The 21807-nt window shown below is 36.8% G+C and overlaps 1 protein-coding gene across 1 annotated transcript; it reads right to left on the bottom strand.

Annotated features, from left to right (window-relative positions):
- Positions 1–2072: 2072 nt before the first annotated feature.
- cfap58 (cilia and flagella associated protein 58) lies at positions 2073–20338 on the bottom strand. The gene is made up of 18 exons (XM_086098888.1): positions 20262–20338; positions 19755–20021; positions 17680–17828; positions 17425–17575; positions 17115–17309; positions 16178–16315; positions 15746–15905; positions 15379–15461; positions 15052–15243; positions 12256–12417; positions 12000–12146; positions 11778–11918; positions 11349–11572; positions 9779–9887; positions 5771–5875; positions 5251–5370; positions 4740–4864; positions 2073–3673 (listed from the first exon to the last, which is right to left on the bottom strand). Exons 2-18 carry the CDS (start codon positions 20007–20009, stop codon positions 3571–3573), a joined length of 2559 nt encoding a protein of 852 aa, XP_085955014.1. The 5' UTR covers positions 20010–20021; positions 20262–20338; the 3' UTR covers positions 2073–3570.
- Positions 20339–21807: the final 1469 nt, after the last annotated feature.

Raw genomic sequence — 21807 nt, 5'->3', positions numbered from 1 at the left:
AAAGGGAGAATCCTGCCAACCTTTTTTTTCTCTCTTCACTGGCCCTAATCCTCTTCCATAGTCAACCTTAAATACAAAAATGTGGTTATTATTACTCCAGTTTGAGTTACTTAGTGTTATTTACCACACCCATGTTCATTTTCTATTCTCATAGACTCGGATGCATCAGTGAAGCGTGGTGTCACATACTGAAAATAAAGTTAAGTACTTTCTCTCCAAGCCTCTGTGATTGCTGAATTCAAAATCAACTTGAAATTTGCAGCATTTTTAGGCTTTTTCAAATACATATTTCTCCATTCATAGCATACCTTAAAGGGATAACGTCATTATTTTTCATGTACAATTAATACCTTTAAAAACTAATGTTTCCACTTGCTTTCGACTGAAGATGATATCACCTGTGCTGAGGAACTCGGTAACGGCCAATCATTACTCACCTGTTTTCTGGGTTTGGTCAGCAAACGAAACCATGATTGATCGTTACCTTATTCCTCAGCACAGGTGATGTAATCTTCAATCGACAGCAAGTGTAAAAATTTAGTTTTTAAAGGTATTAATTGTACCTGAAAAATAATGATGTTACCAAATTCATTCTGGACAAAATATTAACTTTTTACTGCTGAAAATGGCACGGTGGGTGACTGGTTAGCACGTCCGCCTCCCAGTGCAGAGGACGTGAGATCGAGTCCAGGCTTCGGCCTTCCTGGGTGAAGTTTGCATGTTCTCCCCGTGCTCGCGTGGGTTTTCTCCGGGTGCTCCGGTTTCCTCCCACATTCCAAAAATAGGTTAATTGAACACTCTAAATTGTCCCTAGGTGTGATTGTGAGTGTGGATAGTTGTTTGCCCCTCTGTGCCCTGGATTGGCTGGCAACCAGTTCAGGGTGTACCATGCCTACTGCCCGAAGCCAGCTGGGATAGGCTCCAGCGCCCCCCACGACCCATGTGAGGACTAAGCGGTTAAGAAAATGGATGGATGCTGAAAATGGCTCTATGAGTCAAGTATCCCTTTAACTTTAAATTCCATTGAGTGATCTTTCCTAAGGGCAGATAATCAGCTATAAGAAATAAAAAATATGTCCAGAAGGTGTTACTAATCAGATTTATTGGCCAAATATGTACAAACACATGATGAATTTTTATTTATGGTCATAACCCATCCGAACGAGAAGCCTGGCGATTCCCTATTTAGCGCCCCAAAATTATCATACCTAAGCAGACGATTCTCACGAGTTGCAAACTTAAATGTTAAGAATAACAAATGACATGTTAGGACAGTAAGTCATTTACCAGCAGGAATATGTTTAATTTATCTAGCTCATTCACTGCCAGCCATTTTAGAACATTTCAAATTTTTCAATACCCACATGATATTATGTTAAATTATTATACATAAACCAAATCTGCCATATGACAGCCTTTCTGCCTTGTCCGGTTCTTTTATAATCAACAATAGAAAAATGTAGGTTGCCTAAAATGCAGCCATTACTCTCATGGACTCTCAAACTGTGTTTATTTCCTATAAAATGGGGCAATAATGCCATCTACTGACTGTTGTGCATCAGTAAAGTTGTTTCCAAGATCGACATTTACAGTGAAGCATAATCAGATTATCCCCAATCTAGCCCTGTTGAAAAAAAAAACATGTAATTGACAAGTATTCTTGTCAAAGGCAGTGAATACTTAATTTCAAATCTGCTGGTTTTCGGGTTTCACTGTGGTTGGGGTTTTAATCCTCTGTTGACGAATCATTATGCTTAATAACAAAACACACACACACACACTCATTTATCAGCAAAATATATACATATATTTTTTAAAAGCCCTCTGATAAGAAAAGAGATTCAGATTAGGTTTTTGAAAGCCAATGTTTTCAGATGTAATGTGCCTTGATACTAATTAAATGTAAAAAAAAAATTACGGGTGTGACCCGTGTCTGTTTAAACTTATTTCCACCAACGTAGCTCGAGCGCTTCATTTTGTGACTAACAAATCCATGCCTGCCTGTCTAGTGTCCCATTTTGTTTATTAATTTGGTTTACCAGTCCTGTGGTAGCCCAATTAATTGACTGGTTTCTTTGAAAAGCCATTTTCCAATTTACTATCTTCCCATTTTGTTTGTACTTAGTCTTCTAGATTTTAGACACTGCTGACTGGGAACAACCAACATCTTTTGCAATATTGCGTATTGTTTTATCTTCTTGAATAAGGTTTTATAAATTCCTCCTTTGTTTACAACAAAGATCTGGTGGGGCCACGATTCATGTCAATCCATTTGGTGCAACAGCTCTCCAAGGTGTGAGCAATTTTATTTAACGGCCGACTAATTAGAAAAGGAAATCTGATGTAGGTATTTGATTTAGAACTGAAAGTTACCAGCTGATTCCATAATTTTTAATTCATAATTAAATTTAATTTGATAAATGTTGCCTGTACATGTACAGTGTACTTTGAGATTTATTTTATAAATACATTTTATTTTATTTTATTTATTTTATAAACATTGAGTGTGTTACAAATAAAATCTATGATTATTATTATCATTATTATATTTTTTGTTTTCAGTTATTTTTTATCATTTAAAATTTTCTGCAGAATTAAGTGGTTCTATATATTTTATCTCTTTACTTGTTAAAAAAATGTCACTGACTAAAACTATTTGTATTTTATTTTTTATTTTGTAAAACAAATAAAATATATTATTGTTATTACTATTACTAATATTATTATTATTATTATTAATTCTTGTAATTTTTCTGCAGAATTGAGTGATTCAATATATTTTATCCCTCTATTGCTGTAAAAAAAAAAAAAAGAAAATCGGACAGCATTTTGCTTTCTTGCTCTTTTAAAGTACTTATTTAAAGCCAGAAGGGCATTTTAAATAAAATTGTTCTGTGGAACATCTTGTGATCTGTTGATTTATTTTCTCCAAAATGACAAATTTGAATGATAATCCTCCAGGAGCGGCGATATTATCAACATTTGCCAGGGGTTGTAGTTGATGGGCTGTTGTAAAGATTGGTTGCTCCTTGTTTTCTTCATACATGAGGATGTTTATAATTACTGCATTTGCTGCTGAAACTAATTATACCCACAAAAAAAAGGCCTACATTAAATCTGAAAATACTTAACTTGATGAAGTACAATAATGAATGTTCTCAGCTCAGAATGTGTGTACTTTTAATCACATTATGCAAATCTCCTCACCTACACACATCCTTAGAATTTTGCACAGATGTATGCTTTAAAACACACACACACACACACACATCACAAATGTGAAATGATTCATTCTAAGACTTGTAAAAAATATAGTATCATTAAATATATATTTTTAAAAATATATTCTTAAAATAATGCGTTTGAGGTTTCTCTTCCACTTTGTCTATGGCATATATGTCAACCATAATTTGTCCCTGAATTTCCATATATTCAAGGGTTTTGGATGCATTGTGTTTGATGCACCTGAAGATAGAGTGCTACTGAATGTTCACTTCCTGAGGCAAATTTGATTAGTGATATTCACCTACATTCAATTTTCATACTGTATTTTTGAAAACTGTTCATTCGTCATCTGAAAAGTTCATCGAACTTGAAGCCTCCACCTGCATAATGTGGCTTGTTGATGAGCTGAGGCAGCACCACCTGTTCCCCCTTGGTTTTGGACTTGTCACTGAGATGAGACAGAGAAAATATGTGACATTGCATGTAACCGGTGCCCATGAAGAAAAAAGATCATTTGAATTACATCATCGTCAAATCTTTTTATGCAGGTTCTGTAAAGATATTTTCATATATTTGTTTTTAATTTAATCACGCTTGAAACACGAAGCATAAAGTTGACATGTGTGGCGATAGTAGACATTCAGCCCTGCAGACGGTTCATCACGTACGGCAATGACACGACGACATCTTCGGTAGACTTCTCAATGAAATGAGGAGGTTGAGGAGTGTTCCCTCATTTCCTCCAAATATTTATATTACCTCTTCCAACCTCGCTACTCTGGCGACATGAGATTAAAAAAATAAGTCAGACGGATTTCTGTTGCTGTTTGTAAACAGCACGTTCAAAACTGACGCACAAGGAAGCCGAGGACAGCAGCCAACCAGGAGCAAGCGTCGAAACAGTCCACCAACCAAGAGCGCGGGTGTTCGCACAGCTGAATTTGCATAATGTCGCAGACAAGACACATGAATTGAACTCCTAACGCGTCCGTGAAACGAGTCCACAGGTCCACCAAACTGTAGTGTGAGTTGGCACAGCTAAATTTGCATATGACACTGATAAAAGTCGCTTGCCTCGGCAGCTTGGCTGGCGGTAAAACGTTGCGAGTCGGGTTACTTCCGTGAACACTGCAACATGACGTTGTTTTGGGTGTACGTCACTCGACGTGTGCTCTCTGTGCACGCGAGTCGCATCACAGGCGCGTTGCATTCACTTTGATGTTGCATTTGTTTGTGTAATGTGAACGGTACATAAAAGATCGAATTAAACAAAAAATCTGAATTGGGCATCACGCCCTGCAGTGTGAACGTAGCCTTAGAGCAATCGCCACTGGTTACACATAAAAAAAAGTGTGTGTGTGTGTTCGAGGAATTGGATTTTGATGACCTGAGACCTTGAGTATTAATGAGAAACCAACTTGTGTCAATCTGTCAGGCAATTATGACTAAATTAACTACCTAGAAAAGCACAAGTACACGAGTGTAACTTACACCAGCCAATAAATGGAGCTTACCTTTGTAGCTTTTTCTGGCTGAAGTACTTCTTCTTGAGGTCTGCCAGCTCATTGATCAGTTTTTGATTCTCATGTTTGTACTCATTCATCTTTAAGTCTAGCACTCTCACTTCTGCAGTTAGTGCCTGTGGAATCAAAACACTGATTTGGAAAATCTGCTGCCATGTTTTCATAAGTTTTATTTTTGTAAAGTGTTTTTTGATTCTTCTGAAAATCGCTATACAAATAAAATGTATTATTATTATTCATATTATTCATATTATTATGTTTTTATATATAATACCATTATTTAACCAGATAAAAACCCATTGAGATCAAGATCTCTTTTACAAGGGTGACCTGGCCAAGAGGTCAACAGCACACATCATTAAAACTAAGACTATACATACAGTAAATTTAAATACATTTTACAAAAGTATTTTGTGATTTTACTGAAACCAGGAATTGTGGAATATGATACACGCGTCATTGATGGCAGTCGAGTATTAAGTCAAGAAAAACACATTGCTACCATTAACTTTTTGGTCCTTTCCCTCAGTGTCCATTGGCAATGTTGAAGCTGCTCAAGTGCCTCTGCACCTGGCTGCCGAGACGAAATTTGCTGCAGCTCTACATACAGCTTCTCCTTTTCCTATTTTGACAAAGGAGAAGAAAAACATTTTAATCTGAAAACATTTGGCGAAAATGCTCATACACAAAGCAAGAATAAAAAAAATTAAAAAACACACAGCTTGATTGAACCATGATCATTGCATCTCTGAATGAGTATTATCAAGGGGATCAGTTCATTAGTTCAGTAGGACCTCTGAATAAGTCATTTTATCTGTACCCAACTGATTACCTTATTGGATGTAATTGTGGAGTGAGCTTAATAATACTAATAACATTTGTAATGTTGAAGGCCAATGTGTACATTTTAAAGAAACCCTAACATATGACAATAACACATTGATTTTGTTAGCAGACATGAGGAGAAACGAAAACAAGAGCAACCAACTCAACCACTTCAAGGAAACAAAACAAGTCGTCACCTGTAATAAGAATTCTTGTTCTTCAAAGTCTTCAGTCTTGTTGATGAGTCTTCTCTGTAACGTGTGAACCTTCTGGAGCAGTTCATACTTGCAGGGGTCACTGCCCTAGCATTGACAATCATTTCAAATGTATTAATGCTTTGTGAAAGTTTTGGGATCAAGTTGACTTGCAATTAGTGTTAATTTCGTCAACGGAAACTAACTAAACAAAAATAATTTCGTCATTCAATAAACAACAGTGTTGGGAACGTTACTTTAAAAAAGTAATTACTGTAGAGTTACTCATTACTTGCTTAAAAAGGTAATTGAGTTAGTAATTGAAGTATTACATAATAAAAGTAACTGGTTACCAGGCAAGGTAACTATTTTCATTACTTTCACTACTTTCACTACTAAAAGTTTTATATCAAATAATTTGGATTTTTCTTTTTTTTCCTATTATTATTATTATTATACAAGGAATTCTAATTATATCCAGGCTATTTAGGGTGTTTTCATTTATATTTGTGAATATTTATGTCACAAAAATGCCTCACTCCATAATGACATATAATAATAATAATTATTATTATTATTATTATTGTTATTATTATTATTTAAATTTGGAGTGCTGACAATTACTACAGCAATCATAATGATAAAAAAATATATATATATACTAAATATATGGTGATTTGTGGCACATGTCATCATCTATAGGTAATTTGTAGACAGTCCGAGCCAGCCCCTCCAGGATTTCACGGGCATTTTTATGATTGTTGCAGGCTAAAATAATAAATAATATATAAAAGAAATCGCCAATGCTATGAAATATACAGTGCGTAATGCTATCATGGCCAAAATCATTGCCATAACTTAATTTCCTCAAATCATCAGCTTCCACACGATCTCTCTGAAAAACATACTTTTGTACACTTCTTATTAATAGAGTATGGTGATATATTTCAGTTTATAATTCAACGCATTTAAGGACATGTTTAATGATTGATTTACGTCAGAAAACTGTTCAACTCTAGGCTTGCATCATTCACGTACAAATGTTATATAACTGCATACCGTTTTTCACTTAAATTCGTTCGTTGCTCAGGACAGACCTCAACTCCATCCCCTACGTGAGTGTGATTTGCCGAAACTGGATATATATATTTTTTTTTTATTTTTTTATTTTTTTATTAAGAGCTCAGTATTGTTCATTCGGAAATGTCATCATCATTGCTCTTTATTTTTATTTATATATATATATATATATATTTTTTTGTATGTGGGTGAGAATGTGTATGTGCGTGCGTGCGTGTGTGCGTGCGTGCGTGCGTGTATTTGTTAGCTCACCAAAAACCTATTAGAAAAAATCCCATACCGTTCACCTAAACCGAACACCGCCGTCAGGAGACCCGAGGGGACCAAAGAAAACCAAGGAAGGTAAAATCCAGCACCGACCAGACACCACCCACCGGGCCACCCACCAGAATTCTTCCCCAACCCAAGAAACATCTAAATTCCAACAAATCCAAAAAAAAATAAAAAATCAGGGAGACCTCAAGAGACCGAAGGAGAGAATGAGGAAAGGAAGGAAGGACAGACGAAGCCGAGTGAGATCCACAGACACCAGCCTCCACCGATTCAATGACTGGCATGCCGTGAAACTGGATATTTATTTTAAATGTCTTTTAAACTTTTCACGTGTCACTCATGAAATAAGAAAAATACAATTGTTGGCGAGCATGCCGCTAATCGCTATGACTTACCGATATATGTTTTTATCGCTGTTATGGTGCATGTGGAGTCGCGTTGTTAATGGTTAATGAGTCGCGATGTTAATGGTTATTGGTGGAACATAATTGTCAACAAATCGCTCCTCATGGTGGCCGTTTTTCTGCAAATCTCTACTGTTATTTTGATTAATGTCACTCTTGACAAAGTTGTCAAATGACTTCCAGGCAAGGGACGTGGACTCTTTACTAAAATGCTAAGCCTTAAGGAAGGAAGACACGTCCGTCACGCCGTGACACGCTTCCCGCGGCACCTCCAAAATAAAAGTCACTACATATTTCAGCTGTCAAGACACTTTTATTGTGACGAGGCCCAACAACAACAGTGCCTCTAACTTTGCGCAAATGACATTTTCAGAGTATGACTTCCGCAAAAGAGCAACACGACTGCACAACGTCTCGTAGCTTACTTCACGCCTTGAAACTAATAAATGAATTGTAACGCTGCGCATTTCACGTGCAATAACGATAACGTCGTTTCAAATATGGGGATAATAATTAGACAGATTAGTCTGTTTATGGGCGAAAAAAACGGAGTTACCTAACGCCGTTAGTTTAAACGCCGTTATTCCCAACACTGATTAACAATAACTGAAACTAAATAAGTTTGCATTTTCGGCAACTAATAAAGATGAGACGAAAATGGACTTTACTTAATAAAAACTATACCAAAATCTATGTGGAACTTTTTGGTTCATGAACAAAAACGAGACGACAATTATTTGATTTAGTAAAATCTTGTCTCTGCTAATCTATCACTGTGACACACAGTGACACACTCACTTTCAAATCTGCAGCTAGCGAGTGCAACATGCACAAACACATGGGACAGACAGGCGGGGAATTCACGGTGAAAAGTAAAAAAAAAAAAAGAACAAGAAAATTATAATTATAACGTAACATTAATTCAACGGCTATCACGTTCTAACAATAATGTTAATCCGACCGCTAACTAATGCTGGCTAACTTACTAGCTCGTAGCATGGAGCCATAGTAGCCACTTGTTGATATACTTTAATTGTGTTTCAAGTTGTTTTTCATCAAAAAGATGAGAGAAATTTTTATGTGAAATAGCTTTTGATCCAACATGTCCAACATATAGGGTGGCCACTTCCATAAGGTCAAAAAGGAGGACATATTTTAAAAAAATTATAAGTGTTCCCTCGCTATAACGCAGTTCACTTTCACGGCCTCTCTGTTTCGCTGATCTTTTTTGGTGCAATTTTGCATGCATTTTTTTTTACAGTAATGTACCTATTTATAAAATGTATGAAGGTCTGAACATTGAGAATGTTTAAACAAAAGAGAAATGTGAGAAAATGTAAATGCCTCAATGAGAAAAGTGTATAAACTGTGTGGTGAGGGGTTTTAGAGCCTTAAAACATTTATAATAAATGTAAAACATAAAACTACAGTATAACTATTTCGCGGATTTCATTTATTGCGAGTATTTTTTGGAACCTAACCCCAGGGAAAAAACGAGGGAACACTGTATATCAGACTCGAGGTCTATTTTCATCAACAATAAAGTTTTGCATGGTTTATAAATCATGTTTGTGCATTAAATGGTAAAAAATATCAATAAAAAATCTAACTTCTTTTTGACAAATTATTTCGTTTACAGTACGATGTTTTTAACCCATTAAGGCCGGAAGCGCGTAACCGCTCTTCTCCCTTTAAAGAGAGTGGATAAGTCATTTGGTTTGTTTCGACCAATTCTTGGTCTCTTAGCTGATTAAATTCATCAGAATATGCAAGAGAGGGTGACGTGGGCCTCGTAGCATGTCCTGGAATTGTATTCAAGCATTTATGGTTGACACAGATTTGCGGGAATTATGAAATCAATGACGCGATTGACAACGGCACGGAATTCGAATCAGTGTAACGAGTCGACAGCTAGCTCCCTACCTAGCTCCCATGTTTACCTGCTAGCTAGCATCAGGGGCTAAAGCCAAACTGTGGCAGGGTTTTTACTTTCTGGACCTGGATTTGCCACCTCTGGATGTAGGTAGCAAAATGACCAGTGAAAGCACATCTTATAGTAAGATAATTTGCTTCATTGCTGCCAGACTTGGCCTTCCAAACTCCAACCATCGTTGTTCGAAACAAGTGACGACACAACATGCTGAAGATGAAAGCTGATTGAAGTCATTTTGGTTTTGTAACCAAACATCAACAACCTGGCATTATGAATATAATGTTTTCAGCATACGGTTATTAGCAATAAAGATTTACTTACCTCCAGTCGCCTCCATCTGTGAATATTTATGGGGTTTAGCTGTGCCTCAAGGACACCGTTCCTCGTCCTTTCTCGAGCCAGTTCCCTTTGCAGGGCAAACAGCTCTCGTCTACAACACACCAAAGATAAGATCACCTTTATTAGTCATACAATGAGAATGGGAATTGGTATTAGTAGTCATGCAAATGTGGAGTTAAAATGACTTGTTTAATGCTAAAAATAATAAAAAAAACTGAATGACCTGCCCACCAGATTATGTTTTCTTTCTCTTCTAAAATGAATTTACCTTATGAATGCTCTCTAGTAACAAGCAGTTGCACAACTGTTAGAAAATAATAATAATTTGAACTGCTATATATAAGCTTTAACTTAAAGTGCCTTTAACGGCACACATTTTTTAAAGCTTAATTAACGACCGCCCCTTATTTGGAAAGCCTCTACTAAGGGAATTCCAGTCGCGACGCAGCAGAAACATCCACGTCAAAATTACCCAATAGAAATGCACTGGAGCTAAAATACACAATGTTAAAGGCTCAGAAAGTTCGATTGGAGGAGTCATTTGGACTGTGTAGCACTTCCACCGCTTCTGTGCTTTGACAGAACGCACTTGGTAGCGCCGGTGTTAGCAATTAGCACAGAGCTAGGCTACTACAGCTCTCCAAGAGGTGTCCATTCTCAACCCCCAGTGAGAGCCAAGAGCCAAAAGGATGCCGTCTTGTCACTTGGAGTGACTCCATGTGAGGCGTATTTTATTCAGCAACTCCAAAAAATAGCTCGTAAGTACATCGATAAAGACCCTCTCCCACTGAGAACATTGCCGAACGCTGCGAATGTTGAACGGGCAAAATCTTGAGGTTGTCGTCTCTGTCATTTTGCGACATATCTGCGACGTGTTTGCGATGTAAAAGCAACATTTAAGACAACGCGCGGATTAACCTAAAATTTGAGTCAAATTGACCCACAAAACAGATGAAAATTATTATTTTTTGTTTCCTTTTTATTAGAGGATGTAATTATTGGACTGTCATCGCCGTGACGTGTTTGTGTGCAAACAACCCCTGTTCATTTTGGACTTATTTCCTGGTCTAATTTTCTTGCGATAATGGCGACTAGTGGGAGGCTTTATGTCTTCTGGTTCGTTGCAGTAAAGCAGCACTTAACAATACGCATCCAAACATTCAATGTAGTTCAAAGGAGTCACTACAACACAATTTAGCAGTAATAAATTAAATAATAATGCATATATTTGTACATTTAGTTGTAAATTTAAATATAAATTGAGACATAAAATGTGAGATTAATTTGCAATTAATCGTGAGTTAATTAGTGGTCATGCGATTAACTACGATTAAAAAAAATTTGACTGACACCTCTAATATATCTATATCTATCTATATATATATATATAGATAGATAGATAGATAGATAGATAGATAGATAGATAGATAGATAGATAGATAGATAGATAGATAGATAGATAGATAGATAGATAGATAGATAGATAGATAGATAGATAGACATGGCGAAAGAAAGAGAGAGAGAGACTCAAAACTATTGTTTATTTTCTTACTTAAGCTCATCTGTGTTGGGTATAGACTTGTCCAAGATAATCTTTTCCCGCAGTATCCTCTTGATTTCCAACTTGAGGAGGCGGATGTCTTCCATCCGCTGGTTGTGGTGAAAGTCCCTCTTGCATATAATTGATTGCTGGATCTTGACCTTCTCATACAACAGAGCTCGTTCTTCATTGCGTCGCAGAAGCTGCTTACCCAAATTGTCCCGTTCCCTGATCACCTTGAAATTTCACCAACAAACTTCAGTCAAATTTGAGCTGTCTGTGCATTTTAACTTGTTTTCGATTTATTGTGCTATTACAATTCAGTACTCTTTACTAAAACGTGGCAAACACCAGATAATTTGCCCTGTATTTTTTGCTCCTGTGTTTTGGTGATGTGGAGCTAGAATTCATGATACACACATATTGTTATCTATTCCTTACTTGATCCAGTTGTTTTTTCAGTTGCATGTTTTCAATTTCGTTGTCAGTAATAATTTTCTTCAGTCTTTCTTGTTCTGTTTTCTGCTGCTCAATACGTCGTATTTCCTCATCCAGTTGCTGAATGACCAACTTCAGCTGTCCCTGGAATTCCACACAGCAGCAGTTTAGCATGAACAAAAAACATTTGACTTCCAACATTGAATATGAGCAGTGTGATGGTACCTTGAGATTATCATTATCTCGCCCTAAGCGCTTCTGGTGCTGCTGTTCTTTGTGAATGGCTAACTCCTTTGCCTCGATCTCACCCTTCAACTGAGTATTCTGGGTGTTCATTGCCCTCATCTTTATTTTCAACTTTGCAATGCCGTCCTGGTTGGGGTAGAACAACCACATACATTAAATAACGGAAGAAATAACAAGTAAATCAAGAAAGTCATTGACATTCAAGCAAATGGAACAATGTAAACTTCTTCCATACCTGAGCATCAACAAGGTTTTTGCTGTAGTGGTTCCTTTCAGTTATCACAGAATCCAACAGCTCCTCTTTCCTTTCGAGCTTCAACTCTTCCTCTGTGACTCTCTTTTTCCAGGTATGGACTGCCATCTCGCTTGTTTCAAGTTCATTAATTTTTTCTTGAATCTTTTCAAGCAAAAAAAAATAAGTCCGAATTATTTCAAGGTTCAATTATTTCAACATCTTACAATATTAAAACAGTTTTTCTTGTGTGCTGTCCCAAAGCTTTATGTCGATGGGCACTCGGAATGTGTTAACTCTAACTAAATGTGACTTCTATGTGCTTGCTGGGTTTATTTTCTAGGGATAGACCGATTATCGGCTGGGCCAATTATCGTTGCCGATATTCAGCATTTTGACAAATATCGGCATCGGCCATTTTGAAGAATCGTATGCCTAATAATAGATCAATTTAAAAAGTGTTAACTTCAGGGAACTCATTATTTCAATTTTCAGAGAGCCTGCTGGCTCTGCACCTGTTTTTGTTTGAAATTAAAACTACAATATGTAAAATTTAATACAGTACTTTAGATATTTTGACATTTTGGAAAACTTTATTTACTGCAGAAAACAATAGAGAGCTATAAAAACTTTTGAAAGCATGCTACTGGTCCCAGAAAATTTTGTTAGATTTTTAAAACAAAGATTTTTTTTTTTTTACTTTAATATTTAATGAAAATGAATATCGGCTCCAAATATCGGTTAACAGCCGCATCCTTGGCTACTAATAATCGGCATCATATCGGCCCTGAAAAAAACATATCAGTCTATCTTGAAGTTGAAATTTGAACGGTGTAAATCGGAAGTATTATGTGGGTGTTGTTTCTCTGAAAAAAAGTGAGGAGAATAAAAATCACAATAACATTCCCACAAATATGCTGGGAAATAATTTCACAGACAGCCACAAGAGGGCACTCTTGATTTACGCACCGATATCTCCTACTCCTTATATTTAAATAGTAAATGTTATCTTACAAAGATAACTGAGAACGACTAAACTTAAATGCCCCCCAAAAGAAAATCATATTCTACAGACTACAAGCTGCAAGTAGTGAGCCTTCATTGTGTTAGCATATCTTACACCTATTCAGCCTGTTCTCTGTTCTTTTATTAAAGGTTATAACTCGCCTGTTTTTGGTCAAGTAGTTTGTAAAATAAATTACCTGTAAAAAATGTGACTTTATACTCCAGTACGACTTATGTATGGTGTTTTCTACCTAAATATGCTTTTTTTTTTTTATGCAGGCCTAGTGTGACTTATACTCCAGAGCAATTTATAGTCCGGTAAATACAGGTAAACATTAACTTGGGGGAAAAATAATTTGAGAAGAGTGCAAATACTTTTTCATTGTATGCAGGCTTGGGAGTTAGGGAATACATGTACCGGCGTTACGTATTCAGGATACAAAAATTACATTACTAGCAATATTTTTTTCCCACAGGTTACTAGTACAGTGGTACCTCGGAGTTTGAACATAATTTGTTCCTGCGAAGTGTTCAAAGTCCGAATTGTTCAACTTCCGAAAAAAATTTCCCCATAGGAAATAATGTAAATGCACTCAATCCGTTCCCAAGCTCCAAAAAGAGAAAATTCCTATTTTAATTTCTATTTATGTTTTTTTACACCCTGTACAGTATTTAAACAATAAAAAACACTGTAGTTTTTTTGTTGTGGTGTGATGGCATCAGTGGATGATAAATGCTATGTTAATGCTAGCTTTAGTTCAGTGCTGAGTTTGTGTATTTTACATTGGGCATATTATTAGACTACTAAGCGGTCCTTCCATGTGTTGTTTAACGTCAGGCACGTTGTTGAACAGCTAAGGGGGGTCCTCGTGCCAATATATACAGAAGTAGTCACGGTAGTTACAACGGCGCGATAGTCTCCTTCCTAATTCCACTGTGGTTTGTAGCACTATATTGGCACTGTTGTCTTTCTTTGGGTCCATGGCGAAGAAAATTGTTGTGGAAAAATCAAAATGCACTCGCGAGTATGGAGCACCTCCGGGAGCATTCATGATCTGACTGGAAATGAGCAGTGCATTGTCTCAACTACCGCAACGTAAGCATTCGGCATTGCTCGGCTTCGCTCGGCTTCACTCGTTTACCCGTTTTCAAGGTATGTTCGGCTTAGTTTGCTTTGCTCCGAGGCATCTTTTACTCAGATTTTTTGGTTGAAGTCCGAATTGTACGAGTTCCGAGACGTTCAAACTCTGAGGTTCTACTGTAACTGTATTGCTTATTCAAGTAATTCTCCACCCCCACCCCGTTTTCTCCCGAGTAAAGAAAATCATCATTTGGAAACTGTATTCCAGATAGTAAAAATGGGGTAAAGGTGGAAAATCCAGGTCCATAAAGTAAAAACCCTGCCAGTTTGGCTTTAGCCTCTTGTGCTAGCAAGCTAGCTCCTCAAGTGCACATTTACTTGCTAGGGAGCTAGCTAGGGTGTTCACTAGCTAGCACCTGGGGCTATAAAGCCAAACTGTGACAGGGTTTTTACTTTCTGGACTTGGATTTGCCACCTCTGAAATGGTGTGATAATCTGAAACATTTTAGCATAATAAACATGCAATAAAATAAATTAGAAATTAGAGCTAATATTTTTGTTAATTTCACTGAATGTAAAAATGTACAACCGAGTACATCCATTTTTGGTAAGCTGCCTCTTTTCAAAAGTGAAATCATTCATTTTCCACCACTTATCCTGTTCTAAGATGAAGCCTCTTACCTTGAACTGTTGTCATACATAATATATCCTACCTTTTGCAAAAGGTTGTTGTTTTCATTGATGTAGCGGTCACGGTCTTTTTCCAGCTCCTGGATGAACTTGCGCTGCTTCTGTGCATCCTGGCAATTGGCAGTAATCTCTTGTTCGAGCACTTTTTTGTCGGTTTCAAGCTCCATCACAAGGCATTGCTCGATTTCCACTGATTCTGTAGCTTTGGCTAGACTCTTGTGATCGGGATCATCAAAACATGTAAAATGACATGATCAACCGTAAACGTGGTTTAAAAGGCTGAGAAGCACGATGTAATTAAAAAAAAGATTTTTTTTTTAAAACAAAAAAAAGGAAAAAAAGTAAAATACCTTAGTCAAGATGTCTCGTTCTCTGGTCAGGTCAGAAATTACTTTTCTGTCAACTTCAATTTGCTTTTTTGTAGCTTCAAACTCTGCAGAAGGCCAAGTTGGATAGGCAGAGTTTTCATTTGATCACACAGACCAGGGGTGCCCAAACCTCAGCCCATGGGCAATTTGCGGCCCACCATTTTTTTTCTTTTTTTGCGGCTCACCGTATGTACTAAATATAACATTTAATATTTATTTTGCCTTGTGCAGCATGTGTGTTTGTTTTCATTTTAGCTCAATGCAAAGGGCCACAGGGAACACCATCATCACAACATATCTCAATCTCAAAACCTGTGTGTGTAAAGATACACAAGAGAAGCTGACGTACCTTTTTCTAGACCAGCAATCCGAGTTTTTAGAATCCCTCTTTGTACTTCCACATCAGCTTTCTGCTCCTCCACGAAACGGAACTTCTTTTGAACGGCTTCTTTCAGCTTTCTTTCTTTGGTAATCTCATGGCGCATCTGATTTACTGTGTCTTCTTTCATCTGACAGGACAATTAGGCATAGGCAGCCATAATGAGTTAACTATTATTGACTAATATTGACAAAAAAAAACATTCAAACATAATTTTGTGTAGTTAGTAAGACATTTATTGCTATTTTAGTTAAAACCCCCTTGTTAGGAATCAGGCTCATTCTGTTTGAGTTGGATCATCTGAATTCTATATATTCTAATTCGCTTACTCATAGGCATCAACTCCTTTGAAGATAATATGCATATTTGTGAGATTAATGTATTCTATGTATACAAAGGCACCTTAATCTCGTTTAAATTCTTCTGATTCTGCCAAAAATGGTTTTCTTTGAGCGCTATGAGGTGATCCCGGTCACGCTGCAGCTTGTTGGTTTTATTTTGCAACAGCTCCAGATCCTTGGTGATTTTATCAAAGCCACTCTGTTGGAAAAGAAAACTGCATTCATTTATGCTGTCATAAAATCAAGACACTGAAATTGTGGTTGTTATTTCAGCCATCATGAAACACAACCATCACAAAACTAACACAAGTCATGTCCTACTATTTTTTAAGTACTGTTTGAATGATGTCAATGGGATAAATATGAATAAATATATATGGGATAAATATATAGTCTAGTATTTCGTGAACAAAGGTGGCAAATCCAGGTCCAGAAAGTAAAAACCCTGCCTCAGCTTGGCTTTAGCCCCTGATGATAGCTAGCTAGCTCACTAAAAGGTAAACAAGCACCATAGGAGCTAGCTAGGGAGCTAGCTAGCTAGCACCTGGGGCTAAAGCCAAACGGGGGCAGGGTTTTTACTTTTTGGACCTGGATTTGCCACCTCTGATTGTGAACATTTGTCACCTCTCACATCTCACTAATGAAGTCACATAAAAATAAAGTTAGGGAGAGTCTATTAATAAGCTTGGTTAGTTTGTGGTTCTTCTGAGGTAGCTGCCATGTTATTATATTTGTCACACAGCATTTGTTAGGAGCATTTAATCCTTCCCAGAAGATAAGTGAGCGGCAACCGTGTACGACCCAGCGACAACATCAGCATGTTGGCAAGAGAACTACCACATCTATAAATTAACGAAAGATAAAAACTAACCCACATGTGCATGAGGAGAACATGACAAGTACATACAAAGAGAGGACCTGTTCTTGCTCTATATCAACCTCGAAGGTCCACACTTATGATAATCATGTGTTTTTATCATGGAATCTATGATAATTACCTTTAATGATTTCAGTTGCTGCGCTAATCTCAGTTGCTCATCTTTAGAGGCTTGTAAATCCTTTTTTAGAGTTTCGATCTCTCGAACTTTTGTTTCCAGATCAACGGTCATCTCATTCAACTCTTTTTCTAGTTTTTCTTTTATCCTCTGCTCACGGGAAATCTCATTCTGTTGTAGCTGAATCTCATGTTGAAGCTACAAATAGAGAAAGAGCAACAGCAAACTGGGTTTATTTCAGCCCATTCAATATTGTCCATCTTGCCAGGATACGGTTATAAAGCTGCACTGTTTATATTTTTGCACCACAAACCTGAGAAATATTGTTCAAGGCATCCTCCCTTTGAGTCTCTGCCTTCTGTTTGCTTGCAGTGGCAATGTTCAGCTGTTCTCTGAGACTCTCAACTGTTGTCAGCAGCCGATCACGCTCATTTGTCAATTCTTCAATCATTTTCAGTAAATCACTGAAAACACATTTTGAGACTCAGCTACTTACCTTATTACATAATAAACATACTAAACACACAAATAGCATCTACAATTATTACAGATTGGAGGCTGGACTCACCTTTGGTCTTGGTTAGCAGAGGCCAAGCTTGCTTGTTCTGCTGCCTGCGTTAGGGTGGCAACCTCCTCTTGTAAATTCTTGATAGTCTCCAAATTGGCTTGCTCTTTATTGTAGGCAGCATCAACCATTTTCCAAGCTTTATCTAATTCCTGTGTTAATGAATAACATTTTATTTTTGGGATATATATATATATATATATATAAAGTTTGTGAACATCTTGAGCAATTTGGACTTTATATAACAGGTGTAGTTTATCAATTGAATGCATTTTCTTTTTTTTTTTTATCAATTGTGTAGTCAAAACTTAATTAAGAAGAGTTTTTGGTTAATTCATGTAGGTGCAAAAGTAAGTGAAACCTGAGCTGCATTGCTTAAAACAAGCAATGAAGTAGGATCCGGTAGGACAAATTGGTAGCTAAACTAACCACTGAAATGGACCAATAAAATAAGAGGTTTAGCAAAGAAATTGTGCATCACTGACTGAAACAGAGACAAAACCACGTCACTTTAGTCTTACCCAGGTGAACCCATACAGGTCAGTCATGCTAAGAGGAAGAGAAATCTCAGGGGACCTCAGGAAGTGGGTAGTGACAGCACATCTGTCTGGGGAAAGCTATAAAGTCATCTGAAAAAAAAATTGCTTCATCATTCCACTGCGAGGCAGATCATCTGCAACTAGAAAACACTGAAAATTACTACAATCCTGCCGAGAAGTGGACAACCTTCTAAAATATCAGCAAGACCCACAAGACAAATAATAATTCAAGTGAAAGCCAACCTGTGCATCACATCGAGAGATTTGCAGACCTCTTTTGCTGCATCTGGGACACATGTGCATGCTTCAACAATCAGAAGAAAAGTCAATCGACAAGGCTTTCATGGAAGGCTTGGAAGTCATGTTTGGTGAAAAGTCAACACTGCATACCAGCAAAAGAACCTTCTCCCTACAGTGAAGCATGGGGGTGAGAATGTTAAATTCTGGGCTGGCTTTTCATCCTCAGGACCTGGACAACTCCACATCGTATAGGGAATTGTGAATTCAGAGGAATATTGTGAAATCCTGGAACATAACCTCAAGCCGTCCTTTGTGAAGTTACAGTCTGGTAGACGATGGATCATGCAACATGACAATAATCCAAAGCATTCCAGCAATACAACCAAGGAATGTCTGAAGAACTACAAGATTCATGTTCCGGATGTGCCCGGTTAAAATCCTGACTTAAATTATTTCAAAACACTGTGGCGGGACCTGAAGCGGGCAGTTTATGCTAGACGCCCATCCAACCTCTCTCAATTGGCTGCATTTTGCAAGGAAGAGTGGCAAAAATTCCCCCAAAGTAGATGTGAAAGACTGATAAGTCACTAAAGAAAGTATTTGGATGAAGTTATCATTGCAAAAGGAGGTACAATGTCCGATTAAGTGAGAGGTTCACATTCTTTTGCACCCAAGAAATCTGAGTTTTTATTAAATCAACAACTTTTGCTCAATAATGAATGACAATATTATCATTCTTTTTGTTCAAGTCCATTAATTTCATTGTCAGCATTGTAGATTTGGGTATGATTAAACATTTAATAAGGTTATTTAAATATTTTATACAGAAAGTCTGACCATGCCTGCATGGTTCACAAACTTTTGAGCAGCACTGTATACATATATATATATATATATATATATATACACACGCACGCACACACGCACATGCACACACACGAAAGAGAATTGTTGATCCAATTTAAAATTAAACGGAGAATTGTTGACCAACTTAAAAAAGTTCAAGTCGTAACACACAATTGAATTTAATTAATACAAAGTGAGTATACTAAGTTTAATGAACTCATAATAATTAATTAATTACCTCATAATTAATTTAAATGAATATATTCACTTTGGATTAACTTAATTCAATTGTGTGTTACCACTTGAAGCAATTTTATTAAGTTGGTGAACAATTCGCTGATTAATCTTAAATTGGTTCTACAATTCTTATTTGAGCGTACACACACGCACGCACACACACACACACACGCATATAATGCATATTGAGCCATTGAACTCCTTTGTAATCTATACCGTCTTTAGTGAAGTCATTGCTGCCTCATCATCTTGAGAAATCTTGCGGGAAGCTTCAGCTTTGGTTGAGGCTGATGCCATCTCTGCACTAAGTTCCTTGCATTTGCTCATGAGCCTTTTCTCATTGTTGTAGGACTTAGTCAGCGCATTGAGGAGTTTCTCATATTCTTCACGGATCTTGGCCATGTTTGGCTCCTCTTGGTCCTCAGTGAGCTCATTGAGGACCATCTGGAACTCCTCCAATGATTCAGCCATGTCTTTCAACTCCTGTAAATAACAAATCAACATTTACAACAGAACTGGCTTTTCAGTACATTTCTTAAAGTAAAAATAGATTACAGTTTAACTAAAATGTTCCGATATTTTGAATGTCCGTATTCAATTTGACACATTAAAATAATATTTTAAATTGTAGTATTGTTTGTTTGTTTTAAAATGTGTCTCTTACGGTAATTATAAACAAGTACCATTTTGTGATCAAACTCTTTAAAACTCCCCAAAACTTACCGCAATTTATGGTTCAAATAGCGAAAATAACGTAGTGTATTTGGAAGGCTGTTGTTGGTGGTTGCAGTTGATGTTGGTTGCCAGACAACGAGCAATCTCGCGAGAGAAAGTTGGCTTGGCTGGTGACCAGGAAGTGACTCTGACGTCACATTTTATCAAATGACTGACGTAACTCTTCTACGCGTCGTGTTCAGCGAAATCCGACAAGCTGTAACGTGGTTACTTTGGTGGGTCATAAAATCAACAGCTGAGCAACATTAATAATCCAGCGTCAATTCATGGATGTGAAAATGGAATAGTTGGGGGGCTAGGGGATGACTGGTGTAACAAAACAGCCTGCGGTGCGATTAGAACGCGTATGCATAATTATTTTGGGAACGGAAGACAAATGGAATTGTATTGAAAAAAATCTCTATATATAGTGTGTGGCTTGACGTAAGTCTACATGTCCGTTAACATCAAATGTAATGTATGATATGATACGTGCTCCTTATACACGTGACCACGGATAAGAGACATGACGTAACGAGATAAATTCACCTATCTATCTATCTATCTATCTATCTATCTATCTATCTATCTATCTATCTATCTATCTATCTATCTATCTATCTATCTATCTATCGTTGTTGGCAGGAAGTTTGGGTTAATTTAAGAACAGTTAGTTTGTTGTGTTGCCATTTCGAATAAGGAGATGTAAATTATGTTGTGTTTTGGATGTGTGTAATAACAGACATTTCTTGGAAAATTGAAACATTTTTAATAAATAAAAACTGATGTAATATACACCATTATGAATTTACAACTACAGTACAAGCATACCAAGACACAAATAAAACAACTAATTTGAGTTTTTTCCCCCAGTTATTGAGATGAACAGAAATTATAAATAATATCCATGAAATATGTGTCTGAAAAAGAAAAAAAAGATATAAAAAGAAAGAACTTGCAACAATTTCGCACAGCCAGTGAACGGACCGAGTAGATTGTTACACAAGATATAAAAAGAAAGAATTTGCAACAATTTCGCACAGCCAGTGAACAGACCGAGTAGATGAAAACGTTTTGAGGTACTGAGTTGTTTGAGTGACTGTGAGCACACTCAAAAGTATTTGACAAAATTCAAACAGGAAGTCCAAACTATGGTGATGAGTTCAGTTTGTCTTTCTTCCACATATTGCATTTGGTCTATGGAGTAAATAAATCCACCTAAAGAAACTTAGTTTTAAACGTGAGGATTCAAAAAAGTTTGCAGCAATCAGTTTTTATACAAATAAAAAGTAAAGCACTATATACTCCATCCAACAACATGAGTGTACCATACAGCATATTTGCATCGATATAAATTCCATACTTAACTACAACAGCAAATTCTGCTATTGTAATTAAGTAACACTGAAAAGAAAACGATAGTTTTCCATGAGGATTTTGACATTCATTATTAATTTATTCCAAAGAAAATAATTCATTTAGAAAAATCTCATCTTTAATTCCATAATTTTATACTTAGTACCCCACCGTCACTGCGGCGCCAATACTGCTATAT

This window comes from Leptonotus elevatus, chromosome 16, assembly GCF_054856555.1.
Source record: "Leptonotus elevatus isolate MCC_2025b chromosome 16, RoL_Lele_1.0, whole genome shotgun sequence".
In the NCBI taxonomy this organism is placed as follows: domain Eukaryota; kingdom Metazoa; phylum Chordata; class Actinopteri; order Syngnathiformes; family Syngnathidae; genus Leptonotus; species Leptonotus elevatus.
Note: the sequence above shows the minus strand (reverse complement) of the source record. Positions and strands in the feature narration are given on the sequence as shown.